At 37.3% G+C, this 19,543-nt stretch overlaps 1 protein-coding gene across 2 annotated transcripts in view; it reads left to right on the top strand.

Moving 5' to 3' along the window:
• VCL (vinculin) overlaps positions 1–19,543 on the top strand; it is a 57,282-nt gene that overhangs the window by 21,943 nt on the left and 15,796 nt on the right. For both annotated transcript variants that reach the window (XM_068198551.1, XM_068198550.1), the window contains exons 3-11: positions 5,231–5,381; positions 7,202–7,310; positions 9,661–9,783; positions 10,042–10,202; positions 16,002–16,092; positions 16,855–17,002; positions 17,381–17,534; positions 18,014–18,189; positions 19,175–19,365. In XM_068198551.1, coding sequence (XP_068054652.1) covers positions 5,231–5,381; positions 7,202–7,310; positions 9,661–9,783; positions 10,042–10,202; positions 16,002–16,092; positions 16,855–17,002; positions 17,381–17,534; positions 18,014–18,189; positions 19,175–19,365 — 1,304 coding nt within the window. The remainder of the gene's footprint in view (positions 1–5,230; positions 5,382–7,201; positions 7,311–9,660; positions 9,784–10,041; positions 10,203–16,001; positions 16,093–16,854; positions 17,003–17,380; positions 17,535–18,013; positions 18,190–19,174; positions 19,366–19,543) is intronic.

Raw genomic sequence — 19,543 nt, 5'->3', positions numbered from 1 at the left:
GCCTGAGAAACTTTCTAGGAAAATCTGGGGAACAGGAGATGTATAGGTCTGATGTACTTTTGGAATAAATTATTAGAAATTCTGTATTAGAGAACAGAAGGACCTATATATAGTGTGATTTGAGTGAATGGACAGTGTTTCTGTGGAGGGAAATTCTGCCTTATAAATCTGTTGGTATTCCTGGAAATATCACAAACATGGGAAAGGGTAGTCCAAGTAATAAACTATACACTGATTTCTAAATTTGGCAGGGTCTAGAAGCTTTTAAGAAGTTGAAGTAGCCGCATGGTAATTAGAAGAATTTTTGTATGAAAATTGAAAGTGGAAGAAAAGATTATGTGGTTAACCCTGACAATGGCAGGAGGAAATCAGTAGGACTGTGGAGCTCTTGGTTGGGATTGTGCTTTTCACCATGTTAATAAATGTTCTGGAGACCAGGCTGACTTGTGAGGCAAAAGTACTTAGTGATGACCCCAAGTCTTATGTAGGGCAGAGAGGTTAATGGATGACTCTGGGAAATTACAGTACCTTATTAATTGAAGTGACTTGATGTCAAGTGTGGATTAAATTACTTTTAAATATCTGAAATTAGGCACACTTGGGAGAGCAGCAGGTCTGATGGCAGATAGCATGATTGAACTGACCATTACCAAAAGTGAGCAAAGTCTTTGAGCTGTTGTACTTTGGTGAGAGCATCCTTACCTGTTCATAATGTAAAAGTAACTAAAACATTAGGTTTATCATCAAAGAATGAGAGATCAAGATATCACAATATATTTTTGTTCTGCAGCTTGAATACTGCACGTACTGGTAGTCACACAAATTTTGAAAGGTTGTAGTAGGAGTGGAAAAAGCTCATAGAAGGGCTTGGAGAACAAAGGCATAGAATTACTTCTGTATAAGGCAAAGCTGAGTAGACTGGAACTCTTCAGCATGGGGAAAGTGACAGAGGGGATTGAGGCCCTGACAATGTGTAAGGAAGTCTGAGTTGCATGGAGAAGGTGAAAACTTGTGATTTTCCTGTGCAGAACTTGATGGGGGAATTGCTTTAAGCTAGCAGTTTGTAAGCCAACAGAAGGGAGAGATTCTTTGTACAGCTAATCGTGTGCTGTTAAAACTCTTCATGTGGGTTTGGAGGTTAATAGCTAAGTACTTAGAGAGATCCATTGTGGGTCATCAAATACACAAAGTGCAGGAAGTCCCAAGAACTGAAAATAGTTGAAGGATGGGAGAGTGCCTAGGGGAAGCATGATAAATGCTTATCCTGCTTTTAACCTTCCTTAGGCTTTTACTTGCAGCTACTATTGGAGGCAGGATGCTGAGCTAAATGGGCCTTTGATACAATCCACTACAGTATTTATCATGCTGTCTTCCTGGTGTGTGATCTTGTGTGGCTGTAAGGGGGTTCGATTTTTTGAGGGAAGTGTTTATTTCATGAAATGAGATCAAAGCTTTTTTCTTGCTTCTTGTTGAATTATATGCAAATGTGTAATTTTGACTGTGCTCATTTTCTAGGATTTCTGGAATTTTTAGTTAATTTCCAGTTTCTTCCTCACCTGGACAAGTAAAGTATTAAGGAAATGAGATTTTTTTAAATTGCTATACTGTAATCAGCCTTCGATCAAAATGTAGCAAATTGTGCAAAACTTGAATAATTAAATTACTGTAGAAATGGGACACAAGTACTGCTGAATAGTACCACTTTATGCTAGGTGCAAGAACTTTTTCTGCAGCAATTCATGACTGTGTGAGCTGTGATATAAGGGAAAATGGGAACCAAAGGTATCTGTCAGAGTAATGACACCCACTCCACAGAGTACTTGCTATCCTAGATGCAGTAACATGAGTTAGGAATGTTCAATGGTTTTTATGAATGATAACATGTTTCATTTGTGGGTTTTTTGTTAATCTAAAGTTTATATCAAAATGACTTAGTACAAGTTAACAGTTCCTTGTTAACATGAGGATTGTCTTGCCCTGGATATCTTGGTTGTGGGGACAAATGATAGTCACAGGTGAGCTACAAAGGGAGCCTTATCTTTTACTGCTGCAAAGGACAGAATTTAGATGCAAGAATTGAAATAGATGAGTCTTTTTTTGGTTTTGTTTTCCTGAGAGGGAATTTTTGTTTCTAAAGCATTAGTTCAGTAATTTGCATTCCTTTTTAAGGGAGTGCTCTGGCAGAACTTGTACTGGTGCATGGATGATGGGTAAGAAACAGTACACATGTGCTAGCACTGCATTCCCTGTTTGTATTTCCTCCATTCAAAAGGATCACCAGTCCTGGAGGATGGAGAGATCTGTTTATTGTTTTGAAAGACTTGATAACAGGCATGGAGGGTTCATAATACATATTTATTATGGTAATCTGTAAAGCTTTTCAGTGGGAGTGATTGAGCAGCAAAACAACTTGCTGGCTGCTGAAAAGCTATCATGCATCCCTTCCCTGGCTACTGACATAAACCACATTGGAACTGTTGACTTAGAGTTAAAAAATGCTGAGTTCTTTATCTTAATTGTCTTAATCACCAGGGAGTATAACTAATGCATATAATTTACATCAGATGTTTTGCAATGTGCTCCTATTACTTGTTAAGCTTCTCCCGTAAAGAAGTGAAGAACTGCAGTCTCTAGGCAAAGAATAGGGTTACACTATTTGTTTACACTGAGAATAAAAATTTGTTTAACTTTCATGCACAAGGTCATTTAACAAATCAATCAGTGCTATTCTGTGTTAACATTATTTAGGTGTCTGAGCTGTAGCTGCACTGCTGGTACCTGTATTAACAAATAATTGTTAATGTAAAATATTTGCTTTATATTTCTAGAACTGCAAGTAATCTAAACTGTAGTGGTTAAACTGGAACACATACTCAGGGAAAAGCAGAGGTCAATCCTAAACCCTAAAATAATAGTTTAGCATAAGCTACTTTTTTTCCCCTCGTGTTTTGCAAGGAATACATTTAACAGCAATGAAGTGGATTGGCTACCCTACCCAAAATAGTATGGTTAGAAATATTGTGGCCAGTGACTTTCCCCCAAAGAATTTGGCTGGTGTTAAGATAGCTTTATTGCAATCATGCCTCAAAAATAAATACACTTTTTTATTAAGTTAGGCTGTTGGGTTTTTTTATGTTGCAATATCATACAGAGATTAGAAATGTCACCATAGCAATGAACTTCTATTTGAAACTTCTGAACATGCTTGATTCTTGTGATAGAACAAGTGGTTCATTGCATTTTTAGGGGCTTTGGTTGTTTGTGTTGTTGTTTTGGTTGATTGGGTTTTTTCCATGGAAGTAAATGAATCCTAACCTTTTGCTTCGTAGCATGTGTGCTTTGCAAGGGATGAAATGTGTCTGATTTTCAAACACCACTATGATTTTCTTGTACACAGCTTACACTCCTGAAGCATTTTAAGTGCATTGGGAAGTTTATACAAAATAGGCATTATACTATTGAAATTCACATTTACCTTTAAGAGGTTCAACCCTAAAAACCTGTAAAAGAAAACCTTTAATCTTTAGAAACACTCTTTTCATTAATTATGGTGACTTCTGGTGTAATATGCATTTATGTTAATTCTTGTCTTAACAAATGAAAAAGGCAGCCGTAAGATAATTATCAGTATTAAACAGACAACCATGAAATTAAACTGGAGGAAATTAAGTATTTCTGAGCCTATAGCTCTGAGCTGCTGAATAGGTGATTTGTTTAATCCCTTTCTTGGCAGAGTCGAAAAGAATAAATGTGAGAAGCAGGCACGGAAATCTAATTTTTAGTGAAGTCAATTGACTTTGATAACACAAGTAAGTGCATTGCATAGTGATGAGCAGACCATTTCCACTTTCCGCCTTGAAGTCCTTTGGCATTTTCTTGCTCGGTTAGGAGCCTCTGCCATCTGATAGGCTGAACAGATGTCTCCCAGAAAGAGCTGGTTATGATTATGCAGCTGGTCCAATGTGATCTATTCTAGGGAGCTATTAACTGAAAACTTTACTTTCTGGACAAAAGTGTGTTTTCCTGTAATGGGTGTATTATTTCTACTTGTTAAATTTAGATGTAACCATTAAGTTCTAATATTTCTGTTAGCAAAGAACATGGGGGTGTGGGGGTTGGGGAATGGGTTAACTAAAACTTCCCAAAAGTACTTTTTTTGAAGTATGATAAGAGTGTGCCCAAGTGGTCAGTAGAAAATGGGCTATATGACAAGCATGCAAAAGTGGTCATAAGAGGTAGCTGTAATAAAAGTGGTTTATGTTTGTTGGAACCTCATGTTACTGAACGAGCATATGGCATTGACATGTACAGAGCATTATGTATTACACTACACTTAAATGAAATGGGAGACAGTGGAGGAAAGTGCAGTCAATAACTACAGTCAGAAGTAGCATAGCTAACATGAAAGGGAAGTCTGAATTTTTTATTCTCCAAAGGTGTCACAAAGTAATTACAAGAGAAGAAAATCAAAACATTTTCAGTTTTCCAATTTTTGATATTTTGAAATTGTTATATTAAATGGTTTGATGGAACCTAATTTCAGAGCTTATCTTCTTATTGTAAGTACCTTTTTTGTTACTGTAGTTATATACTGTAATATCTTGAAAAATCTTCTTTCTGCTTTTATGTCTGGAATTGCAAGCTGCATTTGAACATTGTACCTTTCCACTACATTTTGTGGTTATTTAAAATGCTCTTTCTATGAGTGTTAACATTCTGAAGACCTGAACTACAGCTTCAATGACCAGAGCACAGTGTCTTTCTTAAAACTATGCTATTTTGTCCTAATGTGTAGCTGTCATTTAATATTTATCAATAGCAATTACTTCTTGAATAACAATGCCTATACAAGGCTGATAAAAATTAACAGTTACTTTGATTGCTAAGTCCTAAAAGAATCATTGTTTTGTTCCCTGCCCTTGTCATGAAGAATGTAAGGGTTGGGAGATCTCCTTTAGGACACTGTACTATGTGCTCGGTAAGGGGTACTTCCAGCCTTCTCTATATGGGAAGGTTGTGCGACTTCTGAAAAACTGGGTTGTATGGTTGGTGGTGACTTTTTGTTCGAAAAAATACCATAAATACGCTTTTAAACTGTAAAGGTGTAGAATGATCAGTTTGCTTGTGGTGCTTCAAATGGTAAAGTTAAAAATAAATCCAGTATTTTCTCAAGCCTGTTGTCATACAGACAGAAGCTGATCAGCAAGTGTTGTCTGCTGGCTTTCCACAGGGTGGAGAATGCCTGCACCAAACTTGTGCAGGCAGCCCAGATGCTGCAAGCAGATCCTTATTCAGTACCAGCTCGTGACTATCTCATTGATGGATCAAGAGGAATCCTTTCTGGAACATCAGACTTGCTCCTGACATTCGATGAAGCAGAGGTAGGAATCCCAGCCTGTCTGGCATAAGTGCCTGCGCAACAGTATTGTTAATTAAAATGTCCCCCTAACTAAATTAGCTAAACCAAACTATTAAATAGATTAATGAGGTTTTGACCATTTCAGCTTGATTGGAAACATATTTTGCATTCCTTTCTGTCAGAAGGAGCTTAAGACTTGTTGCTCTGTTTTGTTAGGAGCATTTTTGCTTGACATAATGTTTAGGTGTTGCCTGTGATTATTGCTCAAAAAGGCCAGATCTCGTCAACTGTCCGATACCTTCCTGATGCTTTTCTGTATTCCCTTCACCTTACCCATTGCTGATCCTTATTTTCGGTATCCATTGAAAAGCCCTAGGCCACTTTCTAACATGATGTCTGGTTCATTAACTCTGGCAATTTAATTGGCCTTGGGGCATGGGAGGTAATGCAAATTTGGGCTGTCTGGCTAGTCAGGCAGAAGATGTATTCAGATAAATCTAACAGTTGCACAAATCTATATTATGGCTGTTGCACAAGCCAGAAACTGACTCAGAAGTGCTCTTTGTCCATCCTCATATATACAAAAAAAACCCCCACAGTTGCAAGGAAATGTAAATGTCTCATGTTTGAATTTTTTTTTTGTTACAAATCATAGTTTTGATGCTCTTGCTGGGGATGTTGAGTCTTTCTTATTTTTGAATAAGAAAGATCATGCTGTTAGAAATGCTGATGTCAATCCTAATTCTGCTACAATTTGTTAACGTATGGAACTGTGTTGCTCTTCTTGCTGTTCTGAGTAATCTCACATGGTATCCTTGTCTCATTTAACCATCTCATGGCAACGCTAGCATGTTCCTCTGAAATGGTTTTTAATAGAAGTGTTACAGGGCTTTCAAGGAAGTTAATAGCTTTTAATCTCTCTTTCTAATGTTTAGGAAATGAATTGACTTTTGTGAAATTAATGCTTTGTGGGGCTCACCTGATAACTCCTTGTTATTGAAAAGAAAGCCATTAGTCAGGAATGGTTGGTTTTTCACAAGTACTTAAGTTGGCATGTGTCTATCCTATGTTTCAATATAAAATAACATTGGGACAAACTGTAATGAGTTTCAGAGGAACCTTTGGTCTTTTCTAGGTGCTAAGCACTGCATGTGGTTGATACAAATTCAATGTTAATTAACTTGTTCTTCCATAATAATTGTGTGTAGTGATGTCAGAAGTAATGTGGTTCAGAGATTAGAATATTTACTGACTGAGAACTGTTTGGGAATCAAATGTAGACTGAAAAAAGTTAAGCTGAGGCAGAGGTCCAGAGGTAAATGAAATACAGCCTTCACAGATTTTTCTGGAAAGTGTAAGATGTTGGATCTATCTTCCCTGCTGGTATGCTGGGTAATGCTTTATCCATATGTAAAGCTGTATGGTAAATGATACTTCCTCTGAAAGCCTGAAGTCTGCTTTCTATGTAGCTTTGCTTTGTGATTTAAGTTAAATGTTTTATTGATGAAATTGCAATGAAAAACTTCAAGCGTGACAGCATACATAAATGAAGCTCTAACCTATTTTCTCAATGCTATTCTTCATTTATCATACAAAGTGGAAGTAGGGTTTTGCATTTCTGAGTAGTGGAAAGCTGACTGGCTGATTGGCTCACCATTACAGCATTTGACTAATGGAATTTGGGTAATTTATTCATGATCTCAGACCTTTATGATTGCCCATTTGTCCTATTAGCAAATGCTATCACTAAACTGTTCTAATAACAGGTCTGCAAGTGTAACTGAGTGCAATGCAAGTGTAACTGAGCTTTACCTAAGAATTAACAGGATGTTCCTCTATTAGGTCCGTAAAATCATCCGTGTCTGCAAAGGAATACTGGAATATTTGACTGTGGCGGAAGTGGTAGAGACAATGGAGGATCTGGTGACTTACACGAAGAATTTAGGGCCAGGTTTGATTTGCTCCAGTCTTTCATAAATATATTAAGTATAGTCTTTTCCACTACTTTGTTTCTCCTGCCAGCATCTTCCTCACCCAAGTTTTGAGCACTGGGACAATGGTAAAGCAGTTGCTCTGCAAGTTTCTATTGGGAAGAATGACGCTTTCTGTTTCACAGTCTCTTTTAAGAATACAGAAGATGTTGGTAAATGAGATGTGCACATGAATGATATGTACTGTACTTTTCCTGTACTGTGAAGGAAGGAAGCATGCATTAGTTAGGATAAAACAAAAAAAAAAGAAAAAGCTGTGTAACTAAGCACTCACAGATATAAAATCCATTAAGTTGATAAAATGTCTGTACTGGCTGATATATTTAGGCCCAGTAGGAATATCTTGGAATAGTATACGCTTCATGTCATATGTTAACATCTTAATGAGGTTGCAGAAACAGCTGTCTTGAAGTATGATACAAAAGCCCAGCTGTTACGGAAATTCTGTTTGCTCTTTGATGCTCCTTCACTACTTGATACTTCATTCTGTTAACTCACACTTTGAGTGGTGGAAGTGATTGGTAAGTGAGGAGCTGCTGTCTCTATCTCTTTATTGCTCTAGAGGAAACCTACCATTAATCTATATCATCTGCTAGTTCAAATGCTTTAGCTTCAGCATGAAGTAGCTAAAGTATTTAACAAAAGCATTCTGTAAAATTGAGATGTGGTGGTGGTAGTAGTGTAGGAAGATGTTGGAATTAAAATTACACTGAACTAAAGAATGCTTATATAAAACCAGTAGGAATCTAGTTAGTAGTTTATAAATACTTGTGTCATGTGGCTAGGTGATAAATGAAATGACTGAGCTGTCATGGCACAGAGCATGTTTGTAGATTATCCTGTTTTGATTAACATGTGTATACTTGACCTTGTTTCTAGATGTGGAAAAACTTTGAAGTTCCATATGGAGGTATAGTGTTCTCTAAACTTTTATTTCCCATCAGAAATTACCTTCAATTAAATAGTTTTTGCCTCATTTTGAATAGGAAAAAGTAAAACAAAAGGGCAGCCTTCTCTTTCCCTGAAACTTTTTCTTCTAATTGGTTATACACTTTTAGTTTCTCTCTGGTTATTGTCCTACATATCTTAAAAATGGAAGTTTTCCCTAAATTCAGTTTGCTCTATTGGGCTCAGTTACAAGCATTTGGGTCTTTTCACTGAACCTCACATACATAATTTGCTGTTACATATGTATGACAGAGGTCTTGGTAAGTGTCTTAGTTTCTTAGAGTGAGCTGTAGGCTTGTTACCTTTATTGCAAATAATCTTCTCTAAACGCATGGTATTCTGAATAAATAGTGAGCCCTGTGCTTCTGGAATGCTGAGAAGCTCTGTCTTTGCCTGAGCTGACTGCTGCTCAACATCTGCAGCCCATGCCCACAAAATGTAAAGTCCGCGTTCCTTGTAGTAATATTAATGGGCATTTGAACTTAACCATTCAGGTGAGTACTATATAGATAAGAGGAGTATCAGCAGGTACACCTAAAGTCAAGGAAGTGCTTGTAGGTTTTATGCTGGAAGTAGAGAGAGGAACACGATTACCTATTAAGACTTTGTCATTTAAAAGGAAATACGGCTCTGCACAGCTTGCCTTGCTGGGCTGTCAGTGTGAGGATCCTACTACTTTTCCATGGTGTCATGAAAGCAGTATTAAGATGCCTAAGATGCTAATCAGCAGAATGGTAATTCAGCCAAAGAATAGATAGCTTCCTTCCAGTTTTATACCCTGGAGGAGAAAGAGTAGGAGCACAACACCACCAATTTAAATATCTTAAGTTTTTATGAAACCATGTCCGAAGTTTCCATGTGCACTGTGTGGTAAACCTCACAAGTCTTACCTACTGCTCTAGAATAAATGTAATTCTTTTCAGGCTTCTAGGGTACTGAAATATTTCTAGCAAATATGAAGTGTAAATAAATACAGTTCTTGACCTCTGGTAGAACCTCCAAGCAAACAAACAAAATCCTGATGTTTCCTTTTTCTGTCCTTCACTTAAGGCATGGATCAAATCTTAATAGAAAAGATAACACCCTCCCCCACCCCTTAAAACAGCTTCCAGTGTTCATTAAGTGACTTCATGTCCTAAACCAGTAATTTCAAGTATTTTCTTATATTATTGATAGGATTTTAAATCAAGAATTTTGAGTAGTCTTTCTACTTTACATAGTGGCTAGGTTTTGAATAGGTGACTTCTCTGAAGTATCTAGAATGTGTTTAAATTAACAGCAATATAGTTTTCATCAATCATTATGCCTTATTCTTGTTTAGAAATATCAAGTGTTTCAACGTTCAATTATTTCAATCTTTAGGAATGACAAAGATGGCCAAAATGATTGACGAGAGACAACAGGAATTAACTCATCAGGAACATAGGGTTATGCTGGTAAACTCCATGAATACAGTGAAGGAGCTATTGCCAGTACTTATTTCAGGTATTTTTTGCTTTGTTCTTTAATATCATTCTGAATTATGGTTTTGAACTGGAGTGCTCATGTTTTATGTTAATTAAAAATAATCTTGACATCTGTAATCAATTGCAAGTAACTGTGCTTCTTGTGTTAAAACTACAATCTCTTTGAGATAAAATGATCCAAGCAAAAGCAAATGTTCCATATAAATACAGTAGAAGATCAGCTTGACCACTGATTGGTCTTGCATATACCTTTTTCTAATCTCTGGTATTTTCACAGCTATGAAGATTTTTGTAACCACAAAGAATTCTAAAAGCCAGGGAATAGAAGAGGCCTTGAAAAATCGCAATTTCACAGTAGAAAAAATGAGTGCTGAGATCAACGAAATAATTCGTGTATTGCAACTCACTTCCTGGGACGAAGATGCCTGGGCGAGCAAGGTATTTGCATATCAACATTTGGATGTGGAAGTCTAGTTTTTCTCTACTGTGTTTTACCCTTTTAAACTGGGGCTTTTGAGACCACTGAAATATGTATCAGTGCACCAGTTTTGTAACACTATGTAATCACATCATATAATCTAGTCAAGGTCAAATATCTTTGGAGATAAATATATTCATGTATCTTTCAAAATGAGCTTTCTCTCAATAAGCAAAGCTAAACTAGTGTGGCATTTGAAGGTAGTTCCATGGTTTATGGTTACTCAGCGGTCAAACAGAAGACAGATTTATTCATGCGTTAGTTTCAGCATCATTAGGAAGTCGTGGAATATAGTGTATTCCACTCAGAGAAGGATTTTTTCCTTATGTATAACTATCCTACATAATAATTTTTGACATCGGAAAGTTAGGTATAAAATAAACTCATATAGGTATGAGTTAGGTCTCATAGCTAGGCATTCATAAGTGAGATTGAGATTTTCCTTCTAGATCCTGCCAGAAAAGATGGTCTACTGTCATATGCCTTGTGCAAAAGGCTTGGAATTGAGAAATTTTAGTCAATTTTGGGGGATTCCCCCTTGAACACTTGCCCTGCTTCTCCCTGCCCCATTTTTATTCTGGACATGAGAGTAAATTTCAGGTTTTTGTCTTATCTCAAATCTGTTAGGTTGATGAGGCTTTCTGGGCAAGTTTGATGCCTGTAAAGCTGGCTTATGGACAGGATTGGTTCCTACACCTCAGTGTTCAGCTGTGTGAGTAACTGCAACCACTTACCTGGAGCTAATTGCTGCTCTGAAGTGATGCTGAAGTGTCTAGAAGACTGTAAAGCAGGTCTGACAGACAGAATCATAAGTGTTGTGGGCTTACAAATAAATGCAGCTGCATAACTGAAATTCCTGCCAAGTTCTATTTGAGTACTTAGAAGTAAATTGCTGAAGATATTTTTTAAGGGTTAATGCTATGAGCAACAAATAAGCATAAATGTCATGGAAAACTTACTGAGATTGGAAACCAGACTGGTTAGTAAACAAAGTCTAGCAGGAAATCTAACATTGATGTAACAAAGATATAAAATCACTTTGGCCTATGTCGTTTGGCACTTGACCCTTAGTTTGCCTCTTGATTTATTTTGTCACTATCACTTCCTTATTATGACTACTGTATGCATCTCTGTTTTTGTTGTCCTGTTTCTTACCCTTTTCTCACCTTTAGAAGGTAAGCTTTCTTCCACACCCTCCACCTCTACCTTGTACTAAACCCAAAAAAAGCATGTCTGTGGGATTTTGTGCTGTGTGCAGACTGTGTGCTGTGCCACTTCTCTGTGTGCCAGCTGTGCACTGGCATTTATACTTATGGATATACACACAGTTTAAAAAAGATCATAATAGCTCTGTCTAGCTGTGTGTAGCATTGGCTGTCACTGAGAATGGTAATTGCAAGCTGATCTGCATTAAGACTCTTTCTGAATCTGATTCGAGTTAGGGCAAGATTTTACAGCACATTCTTGCTGAATGTTTTTATGGTAATTTAGGAGTCTCTGTAGTGACAAAAGGTCCAGTTATGCAGGAAAGAGCTTTCTGCACAGCCAGAAAGCTTTATTAAGTCAGGAATTTTGTCTATTCCATAGTGCTTTACCCATAGCCTTCCTTCATGTCAGAAGGTTCATGTTCTTTAGGTCTAGGCTTAAAACTGCAGTCTTGTATGGGTACTTGTTCAATTCAGTTTCATTTTTGATTTAAACTTTCCAGTATTTTATTAAATATGAATAGTGTTTTGTTTTACACAAAAAATTTGGAAATTTTTGTGGTAAAGAAAAATCTCTATTGCAATGAGTTGGCAATTTAGTCTTAGGAAATTCTTATTCATAGTGCTGTGAGGCAGATTAATAAAGGATTTAATTAAGAAAGCATTGCTATATTAGCAGTATTTCCTAATGGAAAATATTGGTCGTTATGCTTAATGCATAAATATGTTGTATGGATTAGTATAATCAAAGTATAATTCTGTCCTGAATGGAGAACTTTTTAATTGTATTTTGGTTTTGAATTAAGATATCCTGATGATTTGGAGCTGTAGCACTGGGCATTAATCAAACAGTGATGACAAGGCATTTGAATTGAAAAATGCAGTGGGATGACGAAGCAGAAAGTAGTTTGCTAATAGCCACCTATCACAGACATTATCCTGTATTTGCACACATATCTAACAATTGACTTGTTATTTTGCTAGGAGGGAGGTTGAAGGAGCTATTTGTAGTTGAGGTCACTATTGCATGCATTTTGTGCCTGAAAATAGTGGTGATAGAAAAGATTTCCCCCATGCTTTTCTGGAATAGAGTAAGGTATTTGGGGATGCTCAACCTTTAATTTGTATCTGTGTACTACATGCTGTTGCTGATGTTGGACTTTATTTTATGTTTATTAGTCTATCTTGACTTTTTCTACCTTGAGTTATCACAATCTGTCTAGAGACAGTGGAGAATGAACAAGATATAGAGCCAAAGTTGTAGGTTTTGTAGGAGTTGTAGCTGTAGGTAAACTATTTTGTAGGTCTTTCTGGACTCTGCACATTACTATTACTAGATTGCAATAATCTCTGTTTACACTGGATTTTAAAAATAGTATGGTGCTTTAGAATTGAAGTACTATTGAAGTACTATTCTTGGACAAAATACTGGGGAAAAGAATCTTATCTGTTTTTTCACTCAGAGCTTTGAACTTTTTGCCTTGAATTTTTTGTTTTACAGGGAAATTTAATTTTCTCTTGTGTATTGTTAGTTTATTTTAAAATTAATTTGAAGTAATACTTAATTCAAACATCTTTCATTTCCATGGAATTGGAGGGAGTTAACAGTTGCAAGAAGCTGAGAAATACCTAATATCTTGCAGGGTTGAACCCTGAATGGTGACTAAGCTGTCTATCTTGCCAGAACACTGGCTTTGTCTATTTCCTCCAACATTGCCTTCTTTGGTCATGAAATGCAGATATCCTTAGACTAGACCACTTTATTGAGTCAGAGGTTGTGTTTTACATCCAGCAAGGAATTGTGTAGGATTTATTTTGCTCTTTTGCATAGCAGAGCCAATACTACCTGCTTGCTGAATAAGTTCAAAATTCTTAGTAGTGGCAGAAATGATGCATAGAAGTGTCTTCAATAATATTTGCTTTAGGTTTGGAACAAATCCAGCTTGCTCTTTTCCCTTCAGACAGTGTTGCCCTAGTTGTTTAACTTGATTAACTGAAATTGTTTACCTCTTCTGGAAATGTAATAGTGCTGATTTTGTTAATAAACTTCCTTTTGGCAACAGGGGAGCTGTTGGCAGTAAGAGAAGGGAAAGAATCAATTTTTGCTAATAAAACTGTATAATTTTTTTTTTTTGTAGAAGAGCACTAGGGTTTAAAAAAAATAATGATTGCAAATGATATTCTGCTGACAAGTTCCAAAGAGTTAAATTGTAAACATATTTAGCTGTTTAGGAGAGCAATAAAGTATTTAAACAGCTACAGAAATCGGGTCTATCAAGACACTTTCAAGCAGCAAGTTGCTGTGCTTCTTTAGATTGAGTGTTTCTGCTTTTGTCTTCCTTGTTTCTTAATAGCCTGAATTGGTTAGTCCAGACCTTTCAGTGTGGCTATACCTTTGTTGCTTGCCGAGTATCTGAAACCAGACACAGATCTGGCAGATGCAAAAGTGCTGTACCAACAATCCTAGTTAAGGGTGCATTCTAGTTTTCTATTGCATTATTCAGCTCGCTGCAATGAAAACTCCTTACCAGGCTATAGCTGAGAGGGATTCCTGGGGCTCTGTAGATGGGGAATTGGTGCTTTAAGAGCAGTTGTCTTGAAACACTTCAACTGCTATGCTAGGATTTCACCAGATTTTTTTAAATAGGAAAAGGGGACAATATTTTGCCAACATGACTGCAGAGGAACACAGGATAGCAAGACTCACCCTGCAGAACAATCCAGTTACCTAACTCCATATGACAGGGCAGATGGATCCTGTTGCTGCTGCATGGGCAGTGTTGGCAATTACAAAATCATAAGTGCAAAATCTGGAACACCTATGATTTTTGTCCTCAGATATTAGACTTCAGATTCAGAGGCTTCTATATAATTCTGCTGAAACTGCAACTCTGCAGGCAGCTGGGACAACACAAAAGCCTGTGAGAGTTAAAAAGGGAGGGGCAAAGACAGCTTTCCCAACACTGCTTTTCTCCTCCCACTCCTACCGTCTCATTGACACAATAAGAAACATCTGTTGCCTTTTAATAAATTCACTTTGTTGTTTCAAATTATTTCTGGGTAGACAGGCCTGAAATAGACCATTCATTTCAAGCTAAAGTGGCTTCAGCACAATATAAACAACAGAAAACAGTAACGCCTACCTTCATGGGTAGTAAGATTTATATACACATTTGAATATTCAAGGAATATTTGCTTGTCTCTTATCATACATTGAATGCACAATTCTTGAGCTGTAGAGAAGATGACTTTTAAAATAATGTGCCCATCTCCCATCCCTAGCTGCATCTCCTACCTTTCGGAAGCTTTTTCAAACAGGTCCTGCTAAGTTTGGAGTCCCAGTTTCCAGATTTTAGACCCAGTCATACAGGTGAAAATAATTCTGCTTTTGGTGTTCTCTCTCAGGCTGTGATTCAAGAGCCTTTAAAAATATTCAGTTGCTTGCTGAATTATATTATAGCACCTTATGTAAAGCTGACAGACCAATGTGCCTGAATAAAAATGTCAGAATATTAGTGTTGTATGTTTGAGAGTAAGCATGCAGAATGAACAACTCCATAAAAATGTGGCATGTCTTCAGTGTTGTCAGGATAGCACATGCTATAGCAAGATACTGTACTGATCACTGATGGTACTAGGCTTCTCTTCAAAAGCATTGGACATGGGCAGTCTGATTCAGATGCTACGTGAGAGCCAGGTTTCTTTTTGTCATCTCTATACCAATCATGGGATCTTAGATGCATTTCAAATCACTTCCATGATATGTGTGGTAAAAAGCTATTTTGGCTTTTCCACAACTTCTTACTCAGGTACATGTTACTGTTTTCACTGTCCTTCCATTTATGTAAGATGGAAAACTTGTGGCCTCTAGTGGAGGGATGGTACATGAACAATGTACAGACTGTGCAGAGAATTCAGAACTGGGGAGGTTATTTCCCCTGCAGCCAGAGGTGTTGGATAGTAGTGGCATAATAATGAAAGAAACAGCTTCTTTGATGATCCTGGCAGAGGAGTTGAGAGCTTCAAACAATCACATGTAAACACATGTATTTGCCTCCAGAGACATTCAACTCCATATCTGAGACTTTGAGAAATTAGCTCGTAGTCTTGCTTTTCTGTAAACAGTAACTGTTTGACTTTAAGCAGCAGAGCAGCTGCAGTAGAGATGGGCAGCCTCTTACACTGAAGTAAGTAGCCAATTTCCAGATATTGGTACTCCAATTACATTACAACTCTGTGTGCCCTGATGTAAAATGGAACTAACTCCAAGATGTGTGCTTATTAGAGCTCCAACTTTAGAAATTAAAGCACTAGTAAATAAAGAAATAGAAAAAACCACTAAAATTGCATGCATGATCTTTGCATTTTGAGTGAAATGAAAATGTCTGTTCTAACTGGAAAGAAGCAATTATGACCTGCTAGTTTGAAAATGGGTTTTGAGCTGCTTATATGAATGGGTTTTTATAGAACCTTTGTCAGCTTTGGTTGCGTTGATTACTTGTGCTTTGATAGTTTTGTTTTGAGAATCATTTTGCTGGTTTCTCTTTTGTAAAGGACACTGAAGCCATGAAGAGAGCTTTAGCCTTAATAGATTCAAAGATGAATCAGGCAAAAGGTTGGCTGAGAGATCCAAATGCACCTCCAGGTAATAATTAAACACAAACAACAGCATAAAGTATTTTGATTTTTGAAGGTCTCATTATTTCTGTTGTTTAAGACAAAATGGTCTTTAAGCAGTAATAACCCTCACATAATGGATCATTCTGAAGGTGCCTGTATTTTTTCCTTTCTTTAGATACTGGGAATTGAACAAGTTGTGTCTAATGACCTAGAAAGCTTTGCTGCTTCTAAATGGTCTAAAAATATATATTCTATGGAACATAGATGTTCTTAATTTGCATTCCAGCAGTAAACCCAAAAACTTAGGAACTAGACAGTACTTAATTGCAGCCATAGCTAATATTTAAAATCCCTTCTTTTGTATTTTCAAATTTTTATAACTTGAGATTTCCCAAACAGAATCTCTTTAAGTGTTTTTCTTTCAGTCTTGACATATAATTTTAGTATGAAAATCTTGCATAAATATGCTTAATTGCAATTGCCTTTACTTATATAAGGGGTTTGTTTACCTTTGTATGTATCTTAAAAGTAAACAAACCTTGATAGAGCCCTGTTCCATTTGGATGTTGAAAGACCTTATCAGATGGACTTCCTCTGAAATCAAAGCCAAAGTAATACAGTTGTAAAAGTTGGATGTGAATTGTTTTATGGCGGATATCCCCATTTTTGATAAATGTACTTTCACGACTGAACCCAATGCAGTTTACATGACATGATGCTATCAGTGGTTTTCTCATACATGTCACAGAATGTCTTGTTTGTTGTACTGACTGACCCTGTGCCTCAGGGGATGCTGGTGAGCAGGCCATAAGGCAGATCCTTGATGAAGCTGGCAAAGCAGGAGAGCTGTGTGCAGGCAAAGAGCGCAGAGAGATCCTGGGCACGTGCAAAACCCTGGGGCAAATGACAGATCAGCTGGCTGACCTCCGGGCTAGGTAAAGCTCTTACTTGGGATGGACACTTCCTGTGCTATTGGCTCTCTGCAACAGTCTGTAAATGAGGAGAAAAGAGGCCTTGTCCTGGGTACCTTAATGGAACTGTATCCTTAAATAGCTCTACTTTTTGACTCTTAAAAAATGTTTATTCTTCTGAGAATGCTAAATGTCGCATTCTGGAATAGGGAAAATATGCTCTTAGTTTTTATCTCTTCTTCTGTTCCTCCTCCTTAAGGAGGAAACAAAATCTGAATAAATACTGTATCTCTTGCAATAATTGCTGGGAATACTCATAAATAGATTTTGTTGCCTCTTCACTAGAAAATAGCTTTTGTCAGTCCTGAGCTGAATCTGTGGTGCTCTTTGTGTCTCGGGCAGAGGACAGGGTGCTACACCCATGGCTATGCAGAAAGCCCAGCAGGTGTCCCAGGGTCTGGACTTGCTCACTGCCAAAGTGGAGAATGCTGCCCGCAAGCTGGAGGCCATGACCAACTCTAAGCAGGCAATTGCTAAGAAGATTGATGCTGCTCAGGTACCACTAGTGATTAATAAATACTTCAGAACATTGCTACTGTTAGAGCTGTTACACTGAGCTACTGTAGTTGTTTCCAAACAAAACACAGTTACTTGAAAGGAAGAACATAGAGGGGATACTTGCTTTAACAAAGAAAAATCTTAAATTCAGTGAATTACAGCATATGGTGAAATTTTGCTTCAGTTGATGCTCTTTTTTGGTAACTTACTAGGCATTACTAAAAATTTCAAGGTTATTAAGAGAATCTGAAATCTTTGGATAGATTTTATCTAGTTTGACATTTTTTTTCAAAACAGAAAAACTACGAGGCAACCGAATAGTTTCATGGTACCTAAAAACCAAGAATTGCTTTTGAGAAGTATTTTCTGTTAAATAAATTTTTGAAAGTTGTACTGGTATTTTCTTCCTCTATAAAATCATGTATAGAATAAACATTACTTTTTGTCTTCACTTGTACACAACTTCTTTCGATTAAGAATTGGCTTGCAGATCCTAATGGGGGCAGTGAAGGAGAGGAGCATATTCGGGGAATTATGACTGAAGCAAGGAAAGTTGCAGAACTCTGTGAGGAGCCTAAAGAAAGAGATGATATCCTTCGTTCCTTGGGGGAAATCTCTGCTTTGACAGCCAAGCTGTCAGATCTGCGACGACAGTAAGTATTTGTTTTATCACCATTTATTTATTTGAATGACTTTCACGTGCAGTTCCCATTGCTGAGCAGCAACATCAGAATACTGATGATTAAAATAAACCCTTTTTAGTTGTTCAGCCTAGTGATTGCTATCTCAAAGCCTAGCCTGCACTAGCTTCCTTAAAAAAAAGGTAACCAGACATGTATTACATAGAAGTATTTTCTTTCTACTGCCTGTGGAATATTTGAGAAGGAAGCTGAAGCCAAAAGTGAGCTTGTTTGTACGGTTGAAACAGCAGGGTAATGGAAATATAAGTTTGTTTATGCAGATGGATGTCATCACAGGTTTTTGCTAAGCAGTTTACTAAACATCTAGGTGGAATATCTACCACTTCCATTGCTGTCAGTGTTGTAAGCTGTAACTGCAAACTATACAAAAGATAAGATGTTCAGAAATTAAATTTCTGTATCAGTTTTGCAAAAAGGCTGCTTGAGCATGGAAGAGGAGAAAGAAAGGATTATTGTACAAACTGTGATCTTCACCTAAGGCTTGTTGCAATATAGCAATAAATATTTTTCTTGCTTCATTAGTTAGATGCTTTAATCAAGTTTTTATTGAGCTTTAGCTGCTGTAGGTCTTAATGTGCTACCTTTTGTCAGGTTTATATATAGCCTTTGGTCTGTGGCTGCTTACTCTTCTGCTTGTAATCTGTATGGAATGACTGCAGTTGCTCATAAGACAGCCATGGAAATGGGAAATCAATTCTTACACCAGTATGGGCAATGACAGTGTATGCCTTCCCCCACCCCAGTGCTGTGCTGAGCATTTGTAATGTCCAGGCACCACAGCAGAGAAGTGCTCCTCAGAGTCTCAACCCAAGTGTCAAATTCAACCTTATTTAAAAATATCAAGTACCTTTTATTGTGGTCTTCCTGCTGAATTGGGATAATCTGTAAATGATCTTTCTGTGACTATACTTTGGTGGTTTTTTTTGTTAATCCTTAGTGGGAAAGGTGACTCTCCTGAGGCCCGTGCTTTGGCTAAGCAAATAGCTACATCACTTCAGAATTTACAGTCCAAAACAAACAGGGCTGTAGCGAATACGAGGCCAGTTAAAGCAGCTGTCCATTTGGAGGGCAAGATTGAACAAGCTCAAAGGTGGATAGACAATCCTACAGTTGCTGATCGGGGAGTAGGTAAGTGTTTCTCTGTGATTTTCCCCCCAGGTTTAGAATCAAATCTGTTGCTAGTTTTTGTGGTGGAAACTGCTGCTCCTGAGGTGCTGAGGGTGCATTGAATCTTCACTGGTGTGGAGACTTAGTTATAGCTAAGACCTGACTGCAATTACAGAATTAAGCTGGCCCATGATTCTCC

This window comes from Anomalospiza imberbis, chromosome 8, assembly GCF_031753505.1.
Source record: "Anomalospiza imberbis isolate Cuckoo-Finch-1a 21T00152 chromosome 8, ASM3175350v1, whole genome shotgun sequence".
Taxonomy (NCBI): domain Eukaryota; kingdom Metazoa; phylum Chordata; class Aves; order Passeriformes; family Viduidae; genus Anomalospiza; species Anomalospiza imberbis.
Note: the sequence above shows the minus strand (reverse complement) of the source record. Positions and strands in the feature narration are given on the sequence as shown.